The following is a 26,417-nucleotide window of genomic DNA, read 5'->3' as shown; positions in this document are numbered from 1 at the left end:
AGGCAGCAGCGGGAGCCATTGCCAGCTCATGCTGTCAATCAAATGCTATGAAGAGGGCGCGGAGGGCAGTGTTAATTTTAGTCTTAGGACTAAAATGAAATTGTAGGTTTAGTCCCATTTTAGTCTTCTGCAATTGTTTTAGTCGTATTTAGTCGACTAAATCTCCAGTACATTTTAGTCGACTAAAATGTCCTACGTTTTAGTCGACTAGAATCTCCAGTAAGTTTTAGTAATTGCAATTTAGTTTTAGTTATAGTCTTTTGACTAAAATGGCATTTTAGTTTTAGTCTCATTTTAGTCTTTTGACTAAAATGGCTTTTAGTGTTTTAGTAATCTCAAGTGTTTTAGTTTTAGTCATATTTTAGTCGACTAAAATAGTATTCATTTAGTCGACTAAAATGTTTTAGTCATTTTTAGACAACCAAAATGTTTTAGTTGTTTTAGTCGACTAAATTAACACTGGCGGGGGGCTATGATGTGCTGTGTTTATCTATGGACCAAGCCCACACATCTGCCTCCATAGCAAGCTTTTTGTTATGGGGGCAGACACAGAAGGGACCCCATAAGAGGAGGTTCAAGGCCACCCTGTGCAATACCATTACAGAGAGAAGGTAAGTATAAGATGTTTACTTTCATTTAATAATTTGCCTTTGAAACACTTTAAAGAGGAACTGCAATCTGCTCACGTAATTAGTAATAAAAACATCTTTGCCATTCTGAAGCTTCCCTCCAACCACTTTGCATATTATTTTATATATACTATGATTCTGTACTTGCCAAATATGCTGCAGAAATCTCACTCCACTAAGTCTGACTGCAGCCATTTAACTGTGGGCAGCTGATGCTGCTGCCTGTTCACTTCCTGGATTTACACAGAGGCACACCTCCAGCTCTGCAGCTTTCATTGGCCCCCTTATGACTCACCCCCCTCCCTTCCTGGAAAACTCTCACAAGAGTAAGAGAGAGAGCGAGAGAGAGAGAGCTGTGCATGATGTCATAAGCCTATGCTAATGACCAGACAAGAAACAGGAAGTTGGCTGTATAAGGTATTTACTGGCAGAAAAAAATGTTTTACTATCCAACGTTAAAAACAACAAGGGCAGAAGATTTAATAGATGGAAAAATGACTGAAGGTCCACTTTAAATACAAATTTGGTATATTGTAAGGCAAGAAGGAATCTTACCATTTAGCTAATATGAGTCCCTTTTCAGCCAGAGGTTTAACCATATTAGCAAAGATGATGGTATCCTCCTCTCTGGAATGCCCACGAAGAGACCTTGCATGAATCTCCTACATAACAAAACAATTATGTTAAGAGCTATATAAATATCAAGAAGTTATTAGAATTAAGTAAACCTGAGCAAGCTAAACACAGTGGATGGTGACGTAATATGCAAAATCTCGACCTGTTATGTAAAAATCCAGCCTGACCCAGCCCCTACCACCTCCCTATCAGTCAATGAGCTCTCTTGTAGAGAAATAAGTAGGCTAATAAGGGGAGAGGGGAGAAGCTAGGCCAACTTTTATGAGGAAAAGCCAAGAGCCGCATATATTTTCAGCTCACTATAACTCTGGATATACTGATTCCAAACAAGAAGATAAAACTTTACCTGGCAAAATGAAAATATATTAAGACTTTTTTTTAACTTATCAATACACATTAATCCTTTAACTTTTTTTTTATCACTGATCATGCTTATGAGTGACTTGTTCCCATCATGTCCATCGATTTGCATAGAACAAAAGCAGACTCAATGCGAGAGTACATAAAAAGATCCCAACATAACACTGAGTTGGGGGGCACTGCATAAAAATGCAGCATATCTGAATTTTTTAGCAGTGCAATGAATGATATGTAGCACCCTGATATTTAGGCAGGGTTGCTAGTAAATGTATTTGCCAAGTGATATGTCAATTAATTTCACCCCAATTCTGGATTTGCTGCACTTCTCTATTCTGTCACTAGATGGCCAGGTATCTGGTGGCATTAGATACTACAAGGGCATTGCAAGGACAGATTAGGAATGAATGGGATGTCTCAGCCAATGGGCAGGGATTTTCTTGGGTCCCTTGGCCTGCTGGGAGAGCCTATTTATTTGGGTGGAGTCAGGTGATTGAGGTTCTGTGCTACCTGGACAGCTGTCTGGATGGATGTGTGGCATGTTATCCCGCCCAGAGACCTGAGACCTAAGTATATATATATATATATGAAAATGTATCCATTTTGATGTACTGACGGTAGACAGTCCAAGGTATTTAGTAAGAGGCTTGGCAAGTTTGTGTTTTTTCACAATTTTTTTTTTGTTTTGTTTTTACATACTGTCACCGCTGCAGTACAGCGCCATCATAACTGGTGTGGGGTTGATCAGAGACACTGGTGACAGTATGTAAAGAAAGAAAAAAAAAACACAGACCAGAGCAATAAAATGTTACCATAGTAACACTGTACTACTCTGGGGAAGTGATCAGGATAGTTTTTTTAGTTTTTTTACACATTATTGCTTATACCGATTAATTTTTGCTAGTATAAGCAACCATTTTTACTGAATGAAATCAATTAATTCAGTGTGTATTGTTGTGATTACCCACAGCTAATTACAGATGGGCTGTGATGGGCTGTGATTGGCCCTGTCTGTACCATGTGATCACTGTGACAAACACAATTGTACACAATACATGGCATGAAAGGAAGTCATCCAATGTTTACAATTGTCATGTGATCTGCTGTGATTGGTTACAGAGAACACGTGGTACCGGGCAGCAAGATAGTACAGTGATCAGTCACAGCCGGTGACAGATCGTGTCGCAGCGTGGCTTCACGGCCCAGCGTGAGGAGCGTTCCAGAAGGACGTCATATGACGTCAACCCATTTGACAACAGACTGGGTGGGAAATGCTTAAACACATGAGATAAAGTGGTTCACTCTGTTACCTGTACTAATCCAACAATCTTAAAGCAGTTAAGTGCAAGAAAAAAGTTCCAGTCATGCACTGGCGAATCCACACCTCGACGCCGGCAATAAATGCTCATCAGATCCTCATAGGGTGGTATTCCTAACAAATAAAGAACACATGTAGCCGTTTAGGATTACAGCTAACTTTTCACCTTTCACACAAGAACAGAAAAAAAAAGATGTGCATTTGATTGGGAGTCCGGGATTGGTAACCAGCCTGTAATATAAATTATAATTTAGCCGACTTTAATATTTATATCACTTTAAACACTTCTGTCATCTGGTCCTTATACACGCTCATCAGGAATCTCAGGTAAAAAGTCACAACAGTTCACAAATATAAAAGGTCCTTTATATTAAATCAAAATGCTTACCATTGTATGCACAATATACAGTACATATCTGCAGCTCAACATAGAAGTATGTTAGCAGATATGGGGTAAGGATTTTTTTTGTACTCACCATAAATTATTTTCTCCACTGGGGGACACATATTATTGTTTTTTTGTAGTCGATGTCCAGTTACAAAGTTAAGGTGTTTTCTTAGGGAAGGTTTATTATTATTATTTATTACGGGTATCTATATAGAGCCAACAATTTCAGCAGTGCTTCACATATATTGTACATTTACATCAGTCCCTGCCCTCAAGGAGCTTACACTCTAACATCCCCAATTCACACATACACTCACATATTAGGACCAATTTAGAAAGGATTCAAAACTACCAGCATGTTCTCAGAGTGTGGGAGAAAACTGGAATACACAGAAGAAACTCAGAAGAAGAAGCACAGGGAGAATGTGAAAACTCCATGTAGATAGTGTCCTAACCTTAAAGTGTCCTAACCTTAAACCTTAAAATCCAGAGTTTTTTTTTTTTACTTTAATGGTTTACCTGCTTAAAGGTAAAAAGCCTTCCATTAGTTGATCCCCCCCCCCCCCACCTATATACTTACCTGTATCGATCCAGTGCTGTGCCCATCTGAAACAGCTCTGGTTCTCTCTCTCCCCTCTAACAGGCTCAGAGACAGCAGCAGGGGCCATTGGCTTCTGCCAATAAAATGCTGTGAGGAGGGATGGGGGGGTGGGGCCGAGCTGCGCTGTGTGTGTATGTGTGCATGTAGACAAACACAGTCTGGCTCGGGAATGAGCCCCTGGGTGTGCCACCATAGGAAGCAGCTTCCTATTGGTGTGCACTGGGAAGAGGATCCCCTTAAATTTTTCACTCTGTTATATTGCAGCCATTTGCTAAAATCATTTAAGTTCATTTTGTTCCTCATTAATGTACACACAGCACCCCATATTGACAGAAAAACACAGAATTGTTGACATTTTTTGCAGATTTATTAAAAAAGAAAAACTGAAATATCACATGGTCCTAAGTATTCAGACCCTTTGCTCAGTATTTAGTAGAAGCACCCTTTTGATCTAATACAGCCATGAGTCTTTTGGGGAAAGATGCAACAAGTTTGTCACACCTGGATTTGGGGATCCTCTGCCATTCCTCCTTGCAAATCCTCTCCAGTTCTGTCAGGTTGGTGGACAGCCATTTTTAGGTCTCTCCAGAGATGCTCAATTGGGTTTAAGTCAGGGCTCTGGCTGGACCATTCAAGAACAGTCACAGAGTTGTTGTGAAGCCACTCCTTCGTTATTTTAGCTGTGTACTTAGGGTCATCGTCTTGTTGGAAGGTAAACTTTCGGTCCAGTCTGAGTTCCTGAGCACTCTGGAGAAGGTTTTCATCCAGGATATCCCTGTACTTGGCCGCATTCATCTTTCCCTCGATTGCAACCAGTCGTCCTGTCCCTGCAGCTGAAAAACACCCCCACAGCATGATGCTGCCAACACCATGCTTCACTGTTGGGACTGTATTGGACAGGTGATGAGCAGTGCCTGGTTTGCTCCACACATATCGCTTAGAATTAAGGCCAAAAAGTTCTATCTTGGTCTTATCAAAACAGAGAATCTTATTTCTCACCATCTTGGAGTCCTTCAGGTGTTTTTTTTTTTTAGCAAACTCCATGCGGGCTTTCATGCGTCTTGCACTGAGGAGAGGCTTCCGTTGCGCCACTCTGCCATAAAGCCCTGACTGGTGGAGGGCTGCAGTGATGGTTGGCTTTCTAAAACTTTCTCCCATCTCCTGACTACATCTCTGGAGCTCAGCCACAGTGATCTTTCGGTTCTTCTTTACCTCTCTCACCAAGGCTCTTCTCCCCCAATAGCTCAGTTTTGCCAAACGGCCAGCTCTAAGAAGGGTTCTGGTCGTCCCAAACGTCTTCCATTTAAGGATTATGGAGGCCACTGTGCTCTTAGGAACCTTAAGTGCAGCAAAAATTTTTGTAACCTTGGCCAGATCTGTGCCTTGCCACAATTCTGTCTCTTCAGGCAGTTCCTTTGACCTCATGATTCTAATTTGCTCTGACATGCACTGTGAGCTGTAAGGTCTTATATAGACAGGTGTGTGGCTTTCCTAATCAAGTCCAATCGGTATAATCAAACACAGCTGGACTCAAATGAAGGTGAAGAACCATCTCAAGGATGATCAGAAGAGATGGACAGCACCTGAGTTAAATATAGTGCCACAGCAAAGGGTCTGAATACTTAGGACCATGTGATATTTCAGTTTTTCTTTTTTAATAAATCTGAAAAAATGTCAACAATTCTGTGTTTTTCTGTCAATATGGGGTGCTGTGTGTACATTAATGAGGAAAAAAAATGACCTTAAATGATTTTAGCAAATGGCTGCAATATAAACAGAGAATTAAAAATTTTAGTAGATCTGAATACTTTCCATCCCCACTATATATATATATATATATATATATATATATATATATATATTATTTTTTTTTATTTATTTTTTTCGTACATCATGGGACACAGAGCCACAGTAATTACTGTATGGGTTATATGGCACCTTCAGGTGATGGACACTGGCACACCCTAGACAGGAAGTTAAATTCCCCATATAACCCCACCCCTTACCAGCAGTTTTGTACCAAAGCAATACACGTGTAACCAGAAAAAGGGGAGGGACGACTGTGTCCAGTGATGTAGTCCAAGAAAAGGATTTTACAGGTAACCTGTTATAAAAATCCTATTTTCTTTATCGTACATCACAGGACACAGAGCCACAGTAATTAGTGCATGGGATGTCCCAGAGCAATGCTATCTGAGGGGAGGGGACACCAAAAAAAGTAGGGTGCAATCAGACCTGAGGACCTATACTACTGCCTGCAGAACACTGCGCCCAAAGGCGATATCCTCACGACTTCTTACATCCACCTGATAGAATCTGGTGAATGTATGGACTGAAGACCAAGTTGTGGCCTTGCAGATTTGAGCCATGGAGGCTTGGTGATGCACTGCCCACGAAGCACCAACATCCTTGGTGGATTGCACTTTGATTTGAAAAGGTGGAACTTCCTCTTCAAACCATAAGCTTTACAGGCTGTACAACCACTAGATGGAGATTTGCGCTTTGCACTCAAGTTCCCAACCTCCCAGGAGATCACAGCTTTGTCCTTCAGCTGACTGCAAACACAAAGTAACGGAATCCTACGAGGCTACAAAATCACTTTATTTTTGCCATGTTCATAGCTACAAGTTTCTGTCTTTATTATGCACGTTATGTGTTCTTAAAAATGGGGATTGTACCGTTTATGCACAATTTCTGAAAGAATTCACAATGAAAAAGTAAAAGATGTGTAGATTACACAGTATGTAAAATTTCCCACCATTTTAAAACAATGAATCCCACCTCCAGCTTGACACTCCTCTGATTCTTTAATCACTTCAATACAGGACATTTATATACCCTTCCTTCCCAGACCAATTTTTAGCTTTCAGTGCTCTCACACTTTGAATGCCAATTAATCAGTCGTGCAACACTGTACCCAAAAAAATGTTTTATTGTTTTTTTCATACATATAGAGCTTTCTTTTGTTGGTATTTAATCACCACTGGGTTTTTTATTTTTTTCGACATTAGTGAAAAAAAAGACCGAAAATTTTGAAAAAAAAACCCTTTTTTTTTAGTTTCTATGATAACTTTTTGCAAATAAGTAATTTTTGTTCATAAATTTGGGCCAAATTTATACGGCTACATCTCTTTGGTAAAAAATAACTCAAATTAGTGGATATTATTTAGTCTCTGTGAAAGTTATAGAGTCTACAAGCTATAGTGCAAATCATTGAAAATGTATCACATCTGATCACACCTGATGCACTGATGGCCTATCTCATTTCTTGAGGCCCTGAAATGTCAGAAAAGTACAAATACCCCCCTTTTTGAAAAGTAAACAGTCCAGGGTATTTAGCAAGAGGCATGGTGAGTTTTTTTGAAGTTGTACTTTTTTTCCCACAATTCTTGGGAAAATTAAGAATTTTATATTTTATTTTTATTTTTTCACAAAATTGTCATAATAAGTTATTTCTCACACACAGCCTATGCATACTTCAAATTACACCCCAAAATACATTCTGCTACTCCTGAGTATGGTGATACCACATGTGTGTGACTTTTACACAGCCTGGCCACACAGAGAGGTCCAACATGTAGGGAGCACCGTCAGGGGTTCTAGAAGCATAAAATTACACCTCTAATTTCCTAACCACCTATTACATTTGTGAAGTCTCTGGAGCCCCAGGACAGTGGTATTGCCCACTAAATGACCCCATTTTGGAAAGCAGACACCCCAATGTCTATTCTATGAGGCATAATGAGTCTTTTGAATGGTTCATTTTTTTCCAAAAGTCTTCGGAAAATGTAGAAAGAAAATTAACTTATTTTTTTTTTTTTACACAAAGTGGTCAGTTTATAAGATATTTCTAACTCAAAGCATGTACATAGCAAAAATGACACCCCAAAATACATTCTGCGACTCCTCCTGAGTATGGCAATACCCCATGTGTGTGACTTTTACACAGCCTGGCTACATAGAGAGGCCTAGCATGCAGGGAGTACCATAAGTTGTTCTAGGAGCATAAATTACACGTTTAATTTCCCCCCTAATAAACTTTTGAAGGCCCTGGAGCACCAGGGAAATGGAATTACGCACAAAATGACCGCATTTTGGAACGCAAACACCCCAACGTCTATTCTATGAGGCATAATGAGTCTTTTGAATGATTCATTTTTTTTACACAAGTCTTCAGAAAATGTGGAAAGAAAATTAATCTTTTTTTAACACATAGTATGTATATAGCAAAAATTACACCCCAAAACACATTCTGCTACTCTTCCTGAGTATGGCGATACCACACGTGTGAGACTTTTACACAGCCAGTCCACATACAGAGGCCCAACATTAAAGTAGTACGTTCAGGCATTCTAGGAGCATAAATTACACATCTCATTTCATTCCTACCTATCACACTTTTGAAGGTATAGGAGCACCAGGACAGTGGAATTACCCACAAAATGACCCCAGTTTGGAAAGCAAAGACCCCAACATATATTCTATGAGGCATGGGCTGCAGGTAGGTACTCTCATGGGCTGGTGACAGGTACTTGGGTACTCTGATCGGCTCGAGATAGATACTCGGGTACTCTGATGGCCTGGTGACAGGTACTCGGACGCTCTGATGGTCTGATGACAGGTACTCGGGCACGCCGATGGCCTGGTAACAGGTACTCGGGTAATCTGATGGGCTACAGATAGGTATTCGGATACTCTGATGGGCTGTGACAGGTACTCAGGTACTTGTGTACTCAGATGAACTGTGACGGGTACTCGGGTACTCAGATGGACTGTGACAGGTACTCGGGTGCTCAGATGAACTGTGACTGGTACTCGGGTGCTCAGATGAACTGTGTCTGGTACTCTCGGGTACTCAGATGGACTGTGCCTGGTACTCTTGGGTACTCAGATGGACTGTGCCTGGTACTCTTGGGTACTCAGATGGACTGTGCCTGGTACTCTCGGGTACTCAGATGGACTGTGCCTGGTACTCTCGGGTATTCAGATGCACTGTGCCTGGTACTCTCGGGTACTCAGATGGACTGTGACAGGTATTTTGGTACTCAGATGAACTGTGACTGCTACTCGGGTACTCAGATGGACTGTGACAGGTACCTGGGTAGTCAGATGGATTGTGACAGGTACTCGGATGAACTGTGACCAGTACTCGAGTAATTGGATGGACTGTGACAGGTACCCGTGTACTCAGATGGACTGTGACAGGTACCCGGGTACTCAGATGGACTGTGACAGGTACTCAGATGGGCTGTGACAGGTACTCAGATGGGCTGTGACAGGTACTCAGATACTCAAATATACTGACAGGTACTCAGGTATTCAGATGGGCTGTGACAGGTACTCAGGTACTCAGATGGGCTGTGACAGGTACTCAGGTACTCAGATGGGCTGTGACAGGTACTCAGATACTCAGATGGGCTGTGACAGGTACTCAGATGGGCTGTGACAGGTACTAAGGTACTTGGGTACTCAGATGGGATGACAGGTACTCAGGTACTCGGGTACTCAGATGGGTTGTGACAGGTACTCAGGTACTCGGGTACTCAGATGGGTTGTGACAGGTATTCGGATACTCAGATGGACTGTGACAGGTACTCAGGTACTCGGATGGGCTGTGACAGGCACTCAGGTACTCTGATGGGTGGTGACAGGTACTTTGATGAGTGATGACAGGTACTCTTTATTGGGGGGGCAATCAGTGTGTTTTGGTGTATACTGTAAGCGGTAACCATATGTTAACACAATCTCCTGGCTGGAGAGGCTGGAGGAGGAGAACCCGGTAACATCTCGTTACCGCGGTTTGTTTACATTCTGTGACCAGCTGTGATTGGACACAGCCGGTCATGTGGTAAAGAGCCAATTTCATTGGCTCTTTACTGCGATCGGGTTTGGGCTGAGTCAGGGTGACAAGCCGCATCCCCGATCGGCGCTCTGTGCGTGCCCTAGGGGCATGCACGAGGGCAATGCATGTGACCGGTTGTGATTGGACACAGCAGGTCACATGGTAAAGAGCCATTTGTTATTGGCTCTTTACCCGGATCAGGGATGGGCTGTGTCCGAGGGACACACCTCATCCATGATCACCGCTCTGAGGGCCCCCAGGGGCCCGCAGGAGCGGCGAGATACCGAGGACATCATATGACGCCCGCCCAGGATGGGAGATCCCATCTGCGGACGTCATATGACTATGGCCCGGTATTGAAGTGGTTAAGCCAAGATAAATACTAGGTATAAGCTGTTACCCTGGGTAAAACTTCTACAATTCTCTCTCTTCAATCTAAGGACTTTTTTGTTAGACACTATGGGGTTGATTTACCTGTAGAGTACAAAATCTGGCGCAGCTCCGCAAAGAAACCAATCAGCTTCCAGGTTTTTTTTTGGCAAAGCCTAATCAGTTTGCGGACCAGCCACTGTAAATATACGGCAGTAGGTCGACTCGATAGCGGTCCGTGCATGTGACAATGAAAATGACAGATGCTTAGCTTTCATGCTGAACCTAAGGATCCTTTCACACTGGTGGTAATGCTTACACACCCTCTAAAAAGTGTTCCACCACAGATCGCTTTTCAGAGGGTGATATAGCAGAAGCTGACAGGCATTCATGAGGTACTATTGCTGCCTTTTGACACCTTTTTTTATTTTTTCCTTTCCACTGTCAAATGGAAATTTTACATTTCAGCACAATGGTGAGACAAGCGTTTGGTTTTTGCAGTGTGGCCCCATTGGTTTCAATGGGCGATATTGATAGGTAGTGCTTCCTGTCAAGCTCTGCAGTGGTATTAAAGCAAATACAAAAGATTTAATAAATTTCCCCTCAGTTTTCACCTGGTGATCAGGCCAGTAACACCTCCTCTATTAGAGTGTTCCCACTCTGGATGGATGAGCACAGGGAGGTGCCTTTGGACAGTAGCATTGTCAGTCTTGGGCATGGGGAGTGTTCGCTGTACTAACCGATTTAAATACACTAACAAATTGAAGCCAAACTCCAACTACTACTGTATAAGCAGTTACAGCAACAGTTTTAAATAAATAAATAAAAGCTGATCATTGTCAGCACCCCTACTAGTGTTGAATGGTTTGTCTCATCTCTGTAACTGAAACAAACATTCAGATGGAGAGCTTCCTCTTTTGAAAAACAAGAGACTTACTGGCTGGATTACCAGCTAAAAATAGAAGAAAGCCTCAAAAAGAAAACGAATGCAGTCCTTACATATAAGAATTGGTAAGTTGTAACATAACAAAATGTTTGATTTTGGATTTATTACCACTCTAAAACTGCAATGGCTGCAGCATGTGTACAGCCCTGTCAGGCTGTAATTTTAGTATTCAGGTGGTGGGCAGCCAGGGGGAGGCAGTAAATATGAAAGAGCCCAAAAATTCAATCAGTCCATGTGTTGCCACCTGGAATGTATTCAGATGAAAAATTCTCAACTCTTAGTGCTGTCGCACTGTATGAGAATCACGTGTTCATGCAACCCAAATTACGTTTTTATATATTTTTTAAACAGATAGAGCTTTCTTTTGGTAGTATTTAATCACCAGTTTTTTTTTTTGCTAAACAAATGAAAAAATACCAAAAAAAAAAAAAAAAGTTTTTTTCTTAAGTTATGTTTTAAAAGTTTGCAAATACCATATGTACCCGAGTATAGGCCGACCTCAATATAAGCCGAGGCCCCTAATTTTACCACAAAAAATTGGGAAAACGTATTGACTCGAGTATAAGCCTAGGGTGGGAAATGCAGCCTGCCAGTGCCCATCATGTACAGCCTATGTGTGCCCATGACATACAGCCTACCAGTGCCCATCAGGTACAGCCTACCAGTGCCCATCAGGTACAGCCTACCAGTGCCTGGTAATGAGATGTCACAATGTCACGCTGTGAGTCAGAGCTGGATCTGAATCACTGTGCAGCTGTGTTAACGATGTCCCGCCTCCTATGACACATGGCACAATGATTCCCAGCATTGGATCAGTGTGCGGCCTATCACAAGAGATGGTCTAGGAGGCGGGACGTTGTTACAGTGGCTGCATGACGATTCAGATCTCTGACACACAGCATGGGAGGGAGGGTAAACTGCCAGGGGCTTCGGGCGGATACATGTGTGGCACCCAGCGTGACGGCCCCGCCCTTTTTTCAGCATTTTTTTTCTTAAGTGGGACAATCACTCGAGAATAAGCGGGGGGGTTCAGCCAAAAAAAAATGTGCTCAAAACTTGGCTTATACTTGAGTATATAAGGTAAGTCATTTTTCTTCTTTCTTCTTGATGTGCGCTGATGAGGCTGCACTGCTCTGTGTAAACAATGTGCTGACAGGTTAACGCCTCTCCTTTCCTCATATAGACACAGCATGGGAGGAAACGCCTGCCGATAACCGGAAAGTCTGTTTACATGTGATCAACTGTGATTGGATCTGTGATCAGCTGGTCAAGGGGGGCACGCAAAAGGCTGGGTTCTGGGAGGTCGTCCATGGATAGCCTCCCAGAACTGGAAGCTCGTGATGTAGCCCTCTGTTGGCTGTAGCGTGGGCAGGAAGTAGTTTATACAAAAATATATGTCCTTACAAAATACAGAGAAGATTCTAGCACATTGCAGTTACACTGCTCACCAGTGGCCACTTTTTTTTGGGGGGGGGGGGGGGGGCACAAAAATTAAACTGTTAGTAATGCAGGACTGTAAATAGCCATCAGGAGATTATGCATCATTACTGCTCGATAAAACTGTACCTGTATCAATTGCACCTCACTGTGCTCATCAATTGCAGCCTCACTGTGCCCATCACAGAAGACCAATTACATCCACATTTCAAGTAAAATAAAATAAAACCGCTTAAAAAAAGGTGTCCTTATCAGAGCCCCCTTTTAAATCAGATGTCCCAATCAGAGTGCCCCTTTACAACAGGGGTCCCTATCAGCATCCCCCTATAAATCAGGTTTCCTCATCAGAGTCCCCCTCTTTACATCATGTGTCCCCATTAGAGTTCTATTTTACATCAGATTTCAGCATCGGAGCCCCCCCCCCCCTTTACATTAGATGTCACTAGAGTCCTCCTTTACATTAGATGTCACCATCAGAGCCCCCCACTATACATTAGATGTCACCATCAGAGTCCTCCTTTACATTAGATGAACCATCAGAGCCCCCCTTTAAATTAGAAGTCCTCATCAGAGCCCCCCTTTACATTAGATGCCCCCCCCCCCGTACTCACAGTTGTCTGTCTTCCACTTTCGGACCAGCCGGGATGAGTCAGAGAGACCGGAAGTGAAGGCACAGGACCCGCCAATCACACATCACAGCAGGCAACAATGCTATAGAGGGAGCGTTCAGGGCGCAGAGTTTAGCACCCAGAGGACTTTCTAAAGGAAGCCGATAGAGCAACTTGTTTGGAATCACGTGATTGCAAACACGTAATGCTTCCCATAGCTGTGTGTCCGGTGCCCTGCACTCACTTACTGTAAAGGGCCATTATTTTATTTTTATTTTTTTCAGTGATTGCAGCACGTTAGGCTTCCCATACACCTGTGTGTCCGGCATCCCGCGCACACTTAAAGGGCCAGTATTCTTTTTTTTTTTTAATGGGCGGGCCACCACTGCTGCTCACCTGAGCAAACATAATGATATCACCACTAAGCTCTCACTGAAGCATTCCATCTCAAGGGATGTCATTCAGTGGTGCTCTGGTGTTTAGGAAGGCTAAAGATTCCAATCCAAGAGGGTGCCACCTTCACTTACTATTCTTATTAATCATGATGCCTACACATAAACCCAGGCATTATCCATTAAATATCAAAAGGACTCCCCTCACATTTATAAACAAAAAAATAAATAAATTCATATTTAAAAATTGAAACATGTCATGTCATGTTTTATGTCAAAGGGTATGTTCACAACAGACACTGCATTGTAATGCAGCAACTGGTGTGCGGTGTGGTCTGGCTAAGATCAGTGCAGCAATGATGATTCGTTTTTTTAAAGGAACTTTATTGCGATGTCACACAGACATCTCATAAAGTTTACTTGCTGGCCACGTACTGTAAAGCAGTGGAGTGTCTCGCGCTGGACTAAAAAAGGGTATTGCATTTAGGTGCATGATGTCACATTACTGCTGTGATATGATCACTTAAATAAACGTTTGGACACTATTATGAATGTAGCGCAGAGTACACGCTATGTTTGTAAATTTAGTTTTTCTAAGACCATAGTTGGGTCTTGGGGTTAAATTATGTAAATTGGGATTCTGGTATCAGATTGACTGGACTGTATTATGTTCTGACTGGTCATAGGTGCATGTATCATCTCTGACAGGCATTGGAAAGCAGTCTGGTTGAACGCATTAGGTACCAATCTCTCTCTCGGAGCCAATCAGTGGGTGCGTTGTTTCGCTGTGTATTCTGGGAGAGGGTACTTAAGGTGCGGAGGTCATGTAGTTCTGGGTTCCGGTCCAGAAGTATGTTCGGACTCCATGGTCCTGATCCTCCTGACCAGCCCCCCGGGAGTCCTCATGGCCTGGGGTGCAGATCCATCTGTTTCCGAGTCTTGAGACTAGCTAGTCCGAGGCGCAGTAACTGGAAGGAGGATTTCAAGGTGGTCGGGTGCTGTCTCGGGTTTGGAGAGGCCCAGCAACTCGAAATGCAACCAGGGGAGGACTCTTTAGAAGAGGGCCATGCACGAGGCTGGCTGCTTGGTGAGAGCCTGGAAGCTGAGCTGAAAGGACACTAAGTAAATTCTTACGGTATCGTCGGACCGGCTGCAAGATTCTGGTACTGTAAGAAAGTTCCTAATTTCATCCTTCGGTTACAACTAAGTTCCTGTGAGAGACTTTCTGTGTTCATATAAAGTTTTACAACCAAGTCTGTGGCAGAGACATTGCTAAGTTTGAATCACTTGTCGGCTGCTAAATCCATAAACCAGGATTTATCCGACAGCTGAAGTATTTAGTAGCTATTCCCTGGATCAGCTAGAGAGAGACATTTCAAGTGTCAGCAGTTTCCAAACAAGTACCTGAGCTTTCCTACCCATATCCTCTATTCCCAACTGAGAGACTGTGTTTTGTTCAACGTTTTATGCAAATAAAAATTCATCAAAAGGGATTCAAGTATCGGTCTCTGCAGTTATTGGGCCATCAACCTCGGGAACCCCTAGACAAGAACAACGAGGTGGAGAATGTAAACGGTAAGCCCAGCAAAATCAGCCGCTCCTTCAGGGGTTAGTGCTACATGAAGTACCATGGTGTGCTGGTGAAATATGAATCGGCCTTTTTTCTTTTTTTTATTTATTTTTTTTTAAGTATTGGAACCACAGGCAGCCAGACAACTAGCATTTTTAAAGGTGGTCAGCAATGGTAACTCCCATATTTCTGTCAGTTCGGGTTGCCTTCAATTCCTACCTTCAATATCACCAAGGGATTTGTCACCACCATAAATGGGTTCTTCACTAGGCCAAAAATAAACGATAAGAAAGTAAGCCAAGTCCGATATAGGATTTCCAATTGTGGACAGTTCCCAGTCCAGGACAGCGATCACACGAGCCTAAAAGACAGTAAAGTTTACTTTTAAACACCACGAAAGAAGCCAGAAAACCATAACACAGTAAATGTGATGTTTGTAGTCTGTACTAAAACACAGCTAAACACGCGTAACCTTTTTTTATAAATTGAACTAGTTTCCTATATATCAAAATTTCTGTTTATTTATTTACGCATATATCTGCTGCAAGAAATAAATCAGGAAAAAATTGTTCCATAGAAGGCTCACACAGGGTGCCATCCTACCCTGTTTCCCCCGAAAATAAGACCTAGTGTGATTGTCGGTGATGGCTGCAATATAAGCCCTATCCCCCAAATAATCCCTACCCTGAAAATAAGAACTACAAGGACTTTAACTAGGGCTTATTTGGGGGGCAGGGCTTATATTACAGCCATCACGACAATCACGCTAGGTCTTATTTTCGGGGAAACAGGGTATGATCCCCATGACAGCTCCAAAGTCCTCGGAATTGTCTATTTGTGGAGCTATATTCCGCCATGGAGGGAGACTGGGAGAAAGAGGGAGGAGAGAGAAATGAAAAGCCCTCACCATACATATTGGTCATCTTAAATCCTCCTTAACAAAAAGAGATGCTATACAAAAGTAAAGCACATTCATGAATGAGGGCTTTAATCTGGAACCACTAATAAAGTATGGAAAAAACAAGTGTTAAATAATGTAGGAAGAACGTCCCTGATTGCAACGCACTCCTGAGCCATGATCAATACACACTCCTAAGCCCTGTACTCTGCCCAGCAGAATATGCACCCCTGAGCCCTGTATTCTTTACCTTTAAAATGACAGCTAAACTTTATCAAAATGTTTGTGATGTTATCCTTTGATTTTTTACCATTGTGTCATACAGCTGATCTGAAGGTGTGGAAAACTGTAATCATAATTTAGAATACACATGCTTATCTACTATCATATATTCAACACTTTCATTTCAAAAGGGGAGCATACATTTGATCTATTGGGGGCATACTTTAAATTGGTACTACATTTGACCACTGCTGGGGAGAGTGTACAAGACGAGATGAAGGTTAATAATTTGATTTTTAACAATGTTTCTGCCAAAATCACCCCTTGTCAGGGCTGGGCTCAGCCCTTCCTTCTCTGAGAGGGCCACTCAGCTGTTGGCAAATTGCCAGCTCCTATCTCTCCACAGTGACTCACCTGTTGATGATTTCCTGCTCATCAGTCCTGCCTACTTAACCAGCCCAGATGATCTCTGCCTTCGCCTTAGTCAACATTACAGAGACTCCTGCATTCCTGTTAAAGACTTGCTTGGCTGACATTTCTTCTGGCTCCAGATCCTGCTTGCTGTTCCACTGACTCCTGGCTTCCTGACTTTCTGGCTTGTCTGACTATCTGTTCCGGTTACCAAACATTGGCTATGTTTTGAGTACGTTTATTCTATTTACTTTTATTATTAAACAAGTGTGATTTAACTGTACTTCTGTCTCGGTCTGATTCATGGTTTCTGACAGTAAGTAAAGGCCATGAATTCAGAAGATGCAGTCAATCCACTTGTCGGTAATATTTTTTCCAGATTGGATGAGCAGGATCACTGCATGGATCAGTTTGCCATGCTGTTACAACCGCTCCTGAGTCACACGGCTCACCTGGAATCTCCCACTGTGGCTGTTCCGGTACAACCTGTGTTTCAGGCCATCCCTGCTGCTGCTCCAATCTCTGTGCAGTCACCTGCCTCGAGTATTACCTCTATAAAGGAGGTATGTCTAGCTCTGCTCTGCTTCCCCAGCGATTTGGGGGCGATCCAGTCCAATGCAGAAGGTTTCTCAACCAGGTTGAGATATACTTTGAGATGCTGCCCCAGGTGTTTCCCAAGGACAGAAGCAAAGTAGGTTTTGTGATATCTTAGAGAGAGCCTTGACCTGGGCAAACCCTCTATAGGAGATGAAACGTACGTGCTTGCCTTCCAGCGGGTGGGGGGGTCCGATCGGACTCCCTCCGGCTGGCTGCGGCAGTCAGTTTCGCTTCAGGAGCGATCCATCCCCTCTCGATCGCTCCTGGCGAATGAGAAGCTTCCCCCGCCTGTGTAGTATAAACACAGGCAGGAGGAAGTGATGTCACACTCCTCGGGGCGGTCTTTTTGACCGGACTACGAGGAGAGGACATAGTAAGTGTGCACCAACACTACACTGACACGTAGGTACACAAATCACCCCCTGATCACCCCCCCTCCCAGTCATAGTGTCACTGATTGCAGTGATCATTTATTTACTGATCACTGCATTTAGTGTCAGTTGTGACTGTAAAAAGTGTCAGGGCAGTTAGTGTTAGGTCCAGGGTAGCCCCCTACCCCCCCAATAAAGGTTTAACCCCCTGATTGCCCCTAGAGTTAACCCTTTCACCCCCTTTTGCCAGTGTCACTAAGCAATCGTTTTTCTGATCGCTGCATTAGTGTCACTGATGCCACTAGGTAGCTAGTTATTTTTTAGGTTCACCGCCAGGTTTTTATAGCGTTAGGTACTCCCATATACTACCTAATAAAGATTTTAACCCCCTGATTGCACCTAGAGTTAACCCTTTCTGATCTGATCAGATCTATACTAGCGTCCCCAGCAGTTTAGGGTTCCAAAAAAACGCATTGTTAGCGGGATCAGCCCAGATACCTGCTAGCACCTGCGTTTTGTCCCTCCGCCCAGTCCACCCAAGTGCAGTATCGATCGATCGCTGTCACTTACAAAACACTAAACACATAACTGCAGCATTTGCAGAGTCAGGCCTGATCCCTGCGATCGCTAACAGTTTTTTTTGGTATCGTTTTATATTTAAATCCTGAAGGCGGTGCTTGGTTTTCGGGGTCCTGTACGTGGCTAGGCTCCCAAAAAGTCCCCCACATGTGGTATCCCCGTACTCAGGAGAAGCAGCAGAATTTATTTTGGGGTGTAATTTCACATATGCCCATAGCATGTGTGAGCAATATATCATTTAGTGACAACTTTGTGCAAAAAAAAAAAAATTTGTAATATTCCCGCAACTTGTGGCAAAATATAAAATATTCCATGGACTCAACATGCCTCTCAGTAAATAGCTTGGGGTGTCTACTTTCCAAAATGGGTTCATTTGGGGGGGGGTTGTGCTATTTTGGCATTTTATGGCCTTCGAAACTGTGATAGGTAGTGCGGAGTGAAATCAAAAATTTGCACCCTTAGAAATCCTGAAGGCAGTGATTGGTTTTCGGGGTGCCGTACGCGGATAGGCTCCCAAAAAGTCCCACATATGTGGTATCCCCATACTCAGGAGAAGCAGAAGAACATATTTTGGGGTGAAATTCCACATATAACTATGGCACGCTTCCAGGCCTGTCCCTGGAGGGGGCAGAGTTGCAGGTGTTCTCGGATTTAGCTGCAGAAACGTTGAGAAGGAGACTGCTAAAACCCCTAACTCAACAGATGACTACGCTAGGTATACCTTATCAATGGGACTTCCCAGCCTGCTTGAAGGGAAAAAAAGATGGTCATTCCGCAGTGCTGCGCTTTCCGGAGGAGCTGAGAGACTTTTGTGAAAAGTTAGATATACCCCCTCCCATATTACCAGGGTGGGAAGAAGATATTAAGGAAGACAGACCCACACAAAGGAAGCTAAGATGGACAAGGGGGAGAGGGGTGGAGCCTAATGAGGGGGATACATCTAGAAGATAGACTAAGAGGGTAAGAAGAGAGTGTAGGATGCGGAGGGTTGGGGGGGTAGCTGGGTGGGGGGTGGGGCGGGGAGTGGGGGGAGGCTTTTAGAGGTCTACCGGTGTGAGCCCCTGAGGTAAATATGGGAAGGATTAGACACCAAGGGGAAAAGTGTCGAGCCCATATGAACAACGCAGAAAGGGGGGATCTCTGAACAACCTGTTTAGGTAGAGCGTTGCGGAGGGGGGGTTGGGAGGGGGAGGAGGGTGGTGGGGATGGGGTTTTTTTTTTTTTTGTCCGACCCGATCTGTCCCCCAGCAAAAATGCCCTCTGGGTCGGTGTAAGTCTATAGGTCTCCAAGAGAAATAAGTAAAAAATGGCTCTTATTAATGTAATAACATACAATGTGAGGGGCTTAAATACAAGGGAAAAAAGATACAAAATTAATGAAGAATTGCATTTTATGAGGGGGAATGTAATTTGTTTACAGGAGACATATATAACCAACAACTCGGGCATAAAATTGGCCTCAGTGCAATTCCCATCCTGGTACTATGGGGATTCACCATCGCCCCATTCAAGAGGAGTAGCCATTGGTTTTGATAGGCTATCAAGGTTTGAAATTCAGGATCGTTTAACCGACCCAGAGGGCAGGTATTTATTTATAAAAGGAAAATTGGGGGTGATGCAATGTACTATAGTAAATGTGTATGCACCAAACAGAAACCCAGATAAATTTTTAAGGAAAATATTAACAAAACCTGAGGAATTTAGAGAGGGCAAAGTGGTATTAGCAGGTGATCTGAATTGGTGCTTAGACCCAAGGATGGATAGCTCGGGGGGAGTTATAAGAGTGTCGGAACAGAGATATAAGTTGGTATACAAAGCATTGACAAACGCCCAGCTTGTAGACTCCTGGAAGATCAGTCACCAAAAAGAGCGCGATTATACTCACTGCTCGGCAGTGCACAAAACCTTTGCAAGACTGGATTACGTTTTTATAGAACATCAATTAGTGGCCAACTTGAAAAACTTGGAAATCAAGCCCATTACTTTATCAGACCATGCCCCTATAATAGCTCAATTAAAAATACAGGATGATAAAGGGAAGGAGAGAACTTGGAGGATGAACGATTCCCTCATTCAAGAACAGGATGTTAGCAGACAAATTGAAAAGGAGCTGAGGGATTTTTTTGAGCTTAATGAGACGGATGAAATCTCTAGAGCGACCCTCTGGGAGACCCATAAAACAGTAATCAGAGGCAGGTTGATTGGGATTGGAGCAGGAATAAAGAAGGAAAGGCAGAAAAGGAAGGTCCAACTATATAGTGAGATTGAACAGCTAGAACGGAAAACAAGACCTAGAGGGATCCAGGAGAGTCAGGACTTACAAAAAAAAAAAAAGGGAGTTGTAAGAGCACTTAGAGCAAGAAAGGAGAACAGTGTTCTATAGAATAAATAGGGAGAGATACCAGTGGGGGAACAGGTCAGGCAAGTGGCTGGCAAAAAGAGTAAAGGAACAGAAAAATATCACTTTTATACCCAAAATTCGAGATAAGAAGGGGGAGCTGAAGTTTGCCACCCCAGAAATCGCAGAGAATTTTCATTCTTATTATAGTACTCTCTATGAGATAGGAGGAAGTGGTAGTAAGGGAGGAAAAAGGAAGGAAGCCATATGGGAGTATCTTAGGAATCTCGATTTCCCAAGAGGGGTGAGGGAGGAGATGGAGGCCCTAGAGGCTCCCATCTCGATAAGGGAAGTCGAGAGAGCAATTAAGGAAATACCACTGGGGGGCAGCCCTGGCCCGGATGGATACTCCAGTCTGTACTACAAGAGATTTCAGAGTCTCTTGGCACCAAAACTTTAATGCAGTTGGAGAGGGACAGGGCTTCCGCAAAGAGGCACTCCTTGCCCACATCGCCTTAATTTTGAAGGAGGGTAAAGACCCGGCTGCCCTAGAGAGTTATCGCCCGATAGCTCTACTGAACACTGATATAAAAATCTATGCAAAAATAATAGCTGACAGACTGAAAGTACTCCTCCCTGCATGGGTCCACACCGATCAGGTGGGATTCGTGCAGGGACGGGAGGGAAGGGATAACTCTGTGAAATCCATCATTCTGATCCAAGAGGCAATTAAAGGGAAGACTCCAACAGTCCTCATGTCAGTTGATGCCGAAAAGGCTTTTGATAGAGTAGACTGGGAGTTCATGCACGAGACCCTAAACTACATGGGGTTAGGGGAAAGAATGATGAGATGGATCAAGGCGTTGTACACCCAGCCGACCGCTAGAATAAGAGTTAATGGATCCCTGTCTCGTTCCCTTGAGTTATTCAACGGGACGAGACAGGGATGCCCTCTGTCACCGATGTTGTTCGTGCTGAGCCTCGAACCCCTCATGGTAGCAATTCGTAGGAATCAGGATATTCAAGGAATTCGGGTCGGAGGGATAGAATACAAGCTATCTGCCTTCACAGACGATGTACTATTATATATAGTCAACCCTAGAACATCGATCCCGCTGGTTCTGAAAGAATTAGACCATTACGGAAAATTATCAAACTTCAAAATAAACCTCACAAAGACAGAAATATTAAATTTGAACTTAACCGACGTAGAGCAGAGTACCCTTTAAGCCTACCTTTCAAATGGTGTAAGGGAGAATTGAACTATTTAGGGATAAAATTAACGGCACAAAGGTATGGGCTTTATGAGGCAAATTATATCCCCCTTTTAAACAAAATTAAAGGGCTAATGAAAAATATGAGGCATAAAGCAGTATCTTGGATGGGCAGAGTAAATGTAATAAAAATGTTTATATTGCCAATTGTAAATTACACATTCCAAATGATACCTGTCCCGGTCCCAATGAGTTTCTTCAGGAAATTAAAATCGTTGGCCATGTCATTTATATGGCCCCTGAAACGACCGCGTATAGCATACAAAGTTTTAGTGAAGGAAAAAGAAAGGGGAGGAGTAGCACTACCAGAATTCAAAAAATACTACGAGGCTATAATAATATCAAGAGTAGCAGATTGGATATACAATCAGAAAGAAAAGAGTTGGGTGGACCTGGAAATTAGACTGAGTGGGACGTGTTTGGCAAAAATGATATGGATACCACCTCATCAGTGGAACTTAGGAGTAGACACGAGCACTTTAACTAGATACACATTAAGAATATGGGATAAAATTAATAGGGTACACAATTGGACTCACAATTCACCATTAATGTCACTTTTGGACACAAATTATTTTTTGCCAGGCAAGGAGGAGCGGCTGTATTTTAGTAGATGGGCAAGTAAAGAGGAAATAAAACTAGGAGAAGTAATTAAGGGGAATAGGGTATACACATATAGGGAACTCACACAAGAGTGGGGGCACAAACCGTTAGATAAATGGAGACATGCTCAATTATCACACTTCACCCAAAGTTTGCCACAGCCGCTATGGGGATCAGAGAGTTTGAGACCACTGGAGAATTTATTGAAGGAAAGAAAGTGTTTAGTTAAAAGAGTATTGAAAATATATAAAATATTAAGACGTGAAGCTGATTCAGAACTACCGACATATTTAGGGAAATGGGAAGAGGAACTAGGACCACTTACGTATGAAGACCATAGGATAAAAATACTTAAAATGACACATTTAATATCAAGAGAAGTCCGCATGATAGAAATGTCCTATAAATTAATATCGAGATGGTACATGACTCCCCAAAGAATGCAGAGGTTCACAGGGGCAGAGCAGGCAATGTGCTGGAGGGAGTGTTCAGAGCAGGGCTCCTTAAAACATATTTGGTGGGACTGCCCTAAAATAACCCCTTTTTAGGGACAAAATAGTAGAAATTATATGCTTGGTGACACGAAAGAATATCAAGAAAAGCCCTTGGACATGCCTATTTCATGACACTGAGCTAGGAGTAATGTAATACAGAAGCACGATAGTCCCGCATCTATTGAATGGAGCCAAAGCGCTGATCCCACGCTATTGGAAATCTATACAGACCCCAAAAATAACGGAATGGGTGCAGAGGGTGGAGCAAATTAGGGTAATGGAAGAATCGTTATATAATTACAAGATACAGAGGGAGAAGGTCATGGGGATTGGCAACAATGGCTGACATTCTTGGAGAGGGGGGGGACTGCCATGCTATAATTGAGGGACAAGGGGACATAGAGGGGGGTGACTGAGAGGGGGGAGAGAGGGGGGCAGACCTCCCCACTCCTTTTTTTTTGGTTGCCCTAGGGTTAAGGGAGGGGGGGGGGAGAGGGAAATGGAATTTGATGGAAGAAAAAAGAGACTTGTATAAGTAATTTGATGTATTGTCTGTATCAATATGAAATTGATAAACAAAGAAAGAAAGGAAAGGAAAAAAAAAAGAAGAAAGGAAGGGAAGGGGAAGGAAAAGGAAAGAAAAAGAAAAGAAAGATTGCCATAATGATGTTAAGGAGAACAAGCGGAGTTCTGAGCGTCAAGCTGATTAGAATCCGCTAGAATAAAGTAACTGACAGATGGCAGAAAAAAATAAAATAAAAAACTATGGCACGTGTGAGCAATATATCATTTAGTGACAACTTTTTGTAAACTTTTTTTTTTTTTGTGTCATTATTCAATCACTTGGGACAAAAAAAAATATTCAATGGGCTCAACATGCCTCTCAGCAATTTCCTTGGGGTGTCTACTTTCCAAAATGGGGTCATTTGGGGTGGGGGGTTGTACTGCCCTGCCATTTTAGCACCTCAAGAAATGATAGGCAGTCATAAATTAAAAGCTGTGTAAATTCCAGAAAATTTACTCTAGTTTGTAGACGCTATAACTTTTACGCAAACCAATAAATATACGCTTATTGACATTTTTTTTACTAAAGACGTGGCTGAATACATTTTGGCCTAAATGTATGACTAAAATTGAGTTTATTCGATTTTTCTTATAACAAAAAGTAGAAAATATCTTATTTTTTCAAAATTTTCTGTCTTTTTCCTTTTATATCGTAAAAAATAAAAATCGCAGAGGCAATCAAATACCATCAAAAGAAAGCTCTATTTGTGGGAAGAAAAGGACGCAAATTTCATTTGGGTACAACATTGCATGACCGCGCAATTACCAGTTAAAGCAGTGCAGTGCAAAATTGTAAAAAGACCTCTGGTCCTTAGGCTGGTGAGGGGTGTACTCACTTTTGTGAGATACTGTACCTACGCACACACACTAAACTGTCTGCACAGCACTAACTAACCTGCCTAATCTAGCTCAAGTTCTCCTCTCCACGTTATTATCACACTGTACACAGTCACCATGTAAGCAGCCTTATATAGTGTGAGCGTGGACTTAGTCCCCAAAGCCATGATTGGCCAAAGGCACACTGACTTTGGCCAATCATGGCTCTCACAGCAGATTGCGCTGTGATTGGCCAAAGCATGCAGATCAGGTGCACGCATTGGCCAATCAGCAGCCGTCAATGCACTGTGATCTCGCAATGCATTATGGGGCGTCCTGCAGAGCTCGAACTTCCCACGAACGCCCCATTTGTTCGGTTTGTTTGTGAACAAACGAACACCCGATGTTCCAGTCAAATTTAATTTCAACTGGAACATCGGGGACCATCCCTAGTATAGATGAGTGTAATAAAAGACTTATTACAGGTTAAATGTAAGTACATGGGTTCTTAGGTGGAATAATGGTTGATATAACATGCAGTTGTTAGCCCTTAAAGTGACCATCACATTTTATTGATAATAATAATCAAATAAATTCCAACATGACTAAAATTATATGATTGCTAATATGAGTACATCCACCCATACATTTTATTGGCATATTAAATTAATTAAAAATCACAGATAAAACAGTTCAAATCAAACTCTACACTGAGGCCCCCTGGAATGAATGTATTGAGGGTATATATCCATCTGGATTCTTTCTGACTGATGGTTCTAACTTCATGACTTCCCCTTCAGGCTTTATTATATTTTCTTATGCCCCAAAATTTTAGGTGGCTAGTGTCTTTGTCATGTACTTGTGCGGAGTGTTTAGAGATGTTGTGATATTATAACTATACTACGCTGACAAAGTGACAAATTCAATGACAACAAGGGCATACATTTTATAGTATACTACAGAATAGCTGAAAAAATAAATAGCATGCCATTCCATTTCAAATCATATTTTCATCAGTTCAGTTGTATAAAATCTTTTTGCTAAAAGTCTGATGTACTGCAGTGTAGACAGACAGACATTTAAAGAGGAAGTAAACCCTGATGGGTTTACTTCCTCTTTGATTCTCTGCAAAGGTAAATCATAATGGACATAGTAGTCCATTATGTGTCACTTACCTGACACAGGAGCCAGCGAAGTCACCGCTGTCCCCTGTAGTTCCGAGCGTCCATCTTCTTGGTGGGTCTCTCCGTGGGTCTCGCTGCTCCGGCGCTGTGATTTGCCGGAGCAGCGACGGCGTCACTCCCGCACATGCGCACGGGAGCCAACACTCGCTGCATATCGCCGCGATCTGCGGCTTACCCAGTGCGCCTGCGCACTGTTGTCTACGGCGCATGCGCCGTAGACAGCGGTGGCTGTCTTCAGGTAAATATCTCCTAAACCGTATAGGTTTAGGAGATATTTCTTGGACCTACAGGTAAGCCTTAATCTAGGCTTACCTATAGGTCAAAGTGGTAAGTAATACATGTTGTTTGACTGCTATAGACAGAAAGATCATCATTTCAGTACTATAGTAAAATAGATAATACTACTAGTTGGATTGTTTCTGTCAGTTTAAGTAAGGCGAAAGGCAATGCTTACCAGCAAATAGTAGTAATGGTAGCCACCCAGGAGGGACAGTGCCCACTCTTGTACTTGAGTATGCTATGTGCAGCCCTCTATGAAGCCGTCTCTCGGGCCCCAGCAGCGTCTCTCAGGTCCCAGCAGCATCTCACAAGCACGAGTAGCGTCCGCGGGGAAGGTGCCAGCGTCTCAGCAGGGAACATGCTTATGAGCATGGCGTCTTAACCTCGAGGAACGTGCACGCTGCCTTCACAATGAGTGACGTCACCCGCTGGTTCTCCCACTGCTACTGCGCATGCACGATTTTCAGCGCCATTATCGGCAAGAGTTCTGTTTCAGCAAAATGCCGAAAAGCCCATTTTCGGCCAATATGTTTAGGCATCCCTAATGTGAATGTTTTGTTGGACAGTGTTTCAGTGACATTTCTCACAATTTTGTCTTGCAGGGTGGGAGCTTGTTTAGATACGATAGTTGGTTTGTTTGCTAGTACTTTGTTTAGATGTTTATCGGCTTTTAATATATGGCAGTATCTTTCAA

At 42.8% G+C, this 26,417-nt stretch overlaps 1 protein-coding gene across 2 annotated transcripts in view; it reads right to left on the bottom strand.

The window, feature by feature from the left end:
• LOC143996474 (acyl-CoA dehydrogenase family member 11-like) overlaps positions 1-26,417 on the bottom strand; it is a 70,681-nt gene that overhangs the window by 1,165 nt on the left and 43,099 nt on the right. For both annotated transcript variants that reach the window (XM_077491534.1, XM_077491533.1), the window contains 3 exons: positions 15,313-15,454; positions 2,933-3,054; positions 1,185-1,291 (listed from right to left, as the gene is read on the bottom strand). In XM_077491534.1, the coding sequence (XP_077347660.1) occupies positions 1,185-1,291; positions 2,933-3,054; positions 15,313-15,454 (371 nt within the window). The remainder of the gene's footprint in view (positions 1-1,184; positions 1,292-2,932; positions 3,055-15,312; positions 15,455-26,417) is intronic.

The sequence above is a fragment of the Lithobates pipiens genome, unplaced genomic scaffold, assembly GCF_037356315.1.
Source record: "Lithobates pipiens isolate NorthernLeopardFrog02 unplaced genomic scaffold, aLitPip1_a1.2 Scaffold_19, whole genome shotgun sequence".
Classification (NCBI taxonomy): domain Eukaryota; kingdom Metazoa; phylum Chordata; class Amphibia; order Anura; family Ranidae; genus Lithobates; species Lithobates pipiens.
The sequence above is the reverse complement of the archived record's forward strand: the minus strand, read 5'-3'. Positions and strand labels throughout refer to the sequence as shown.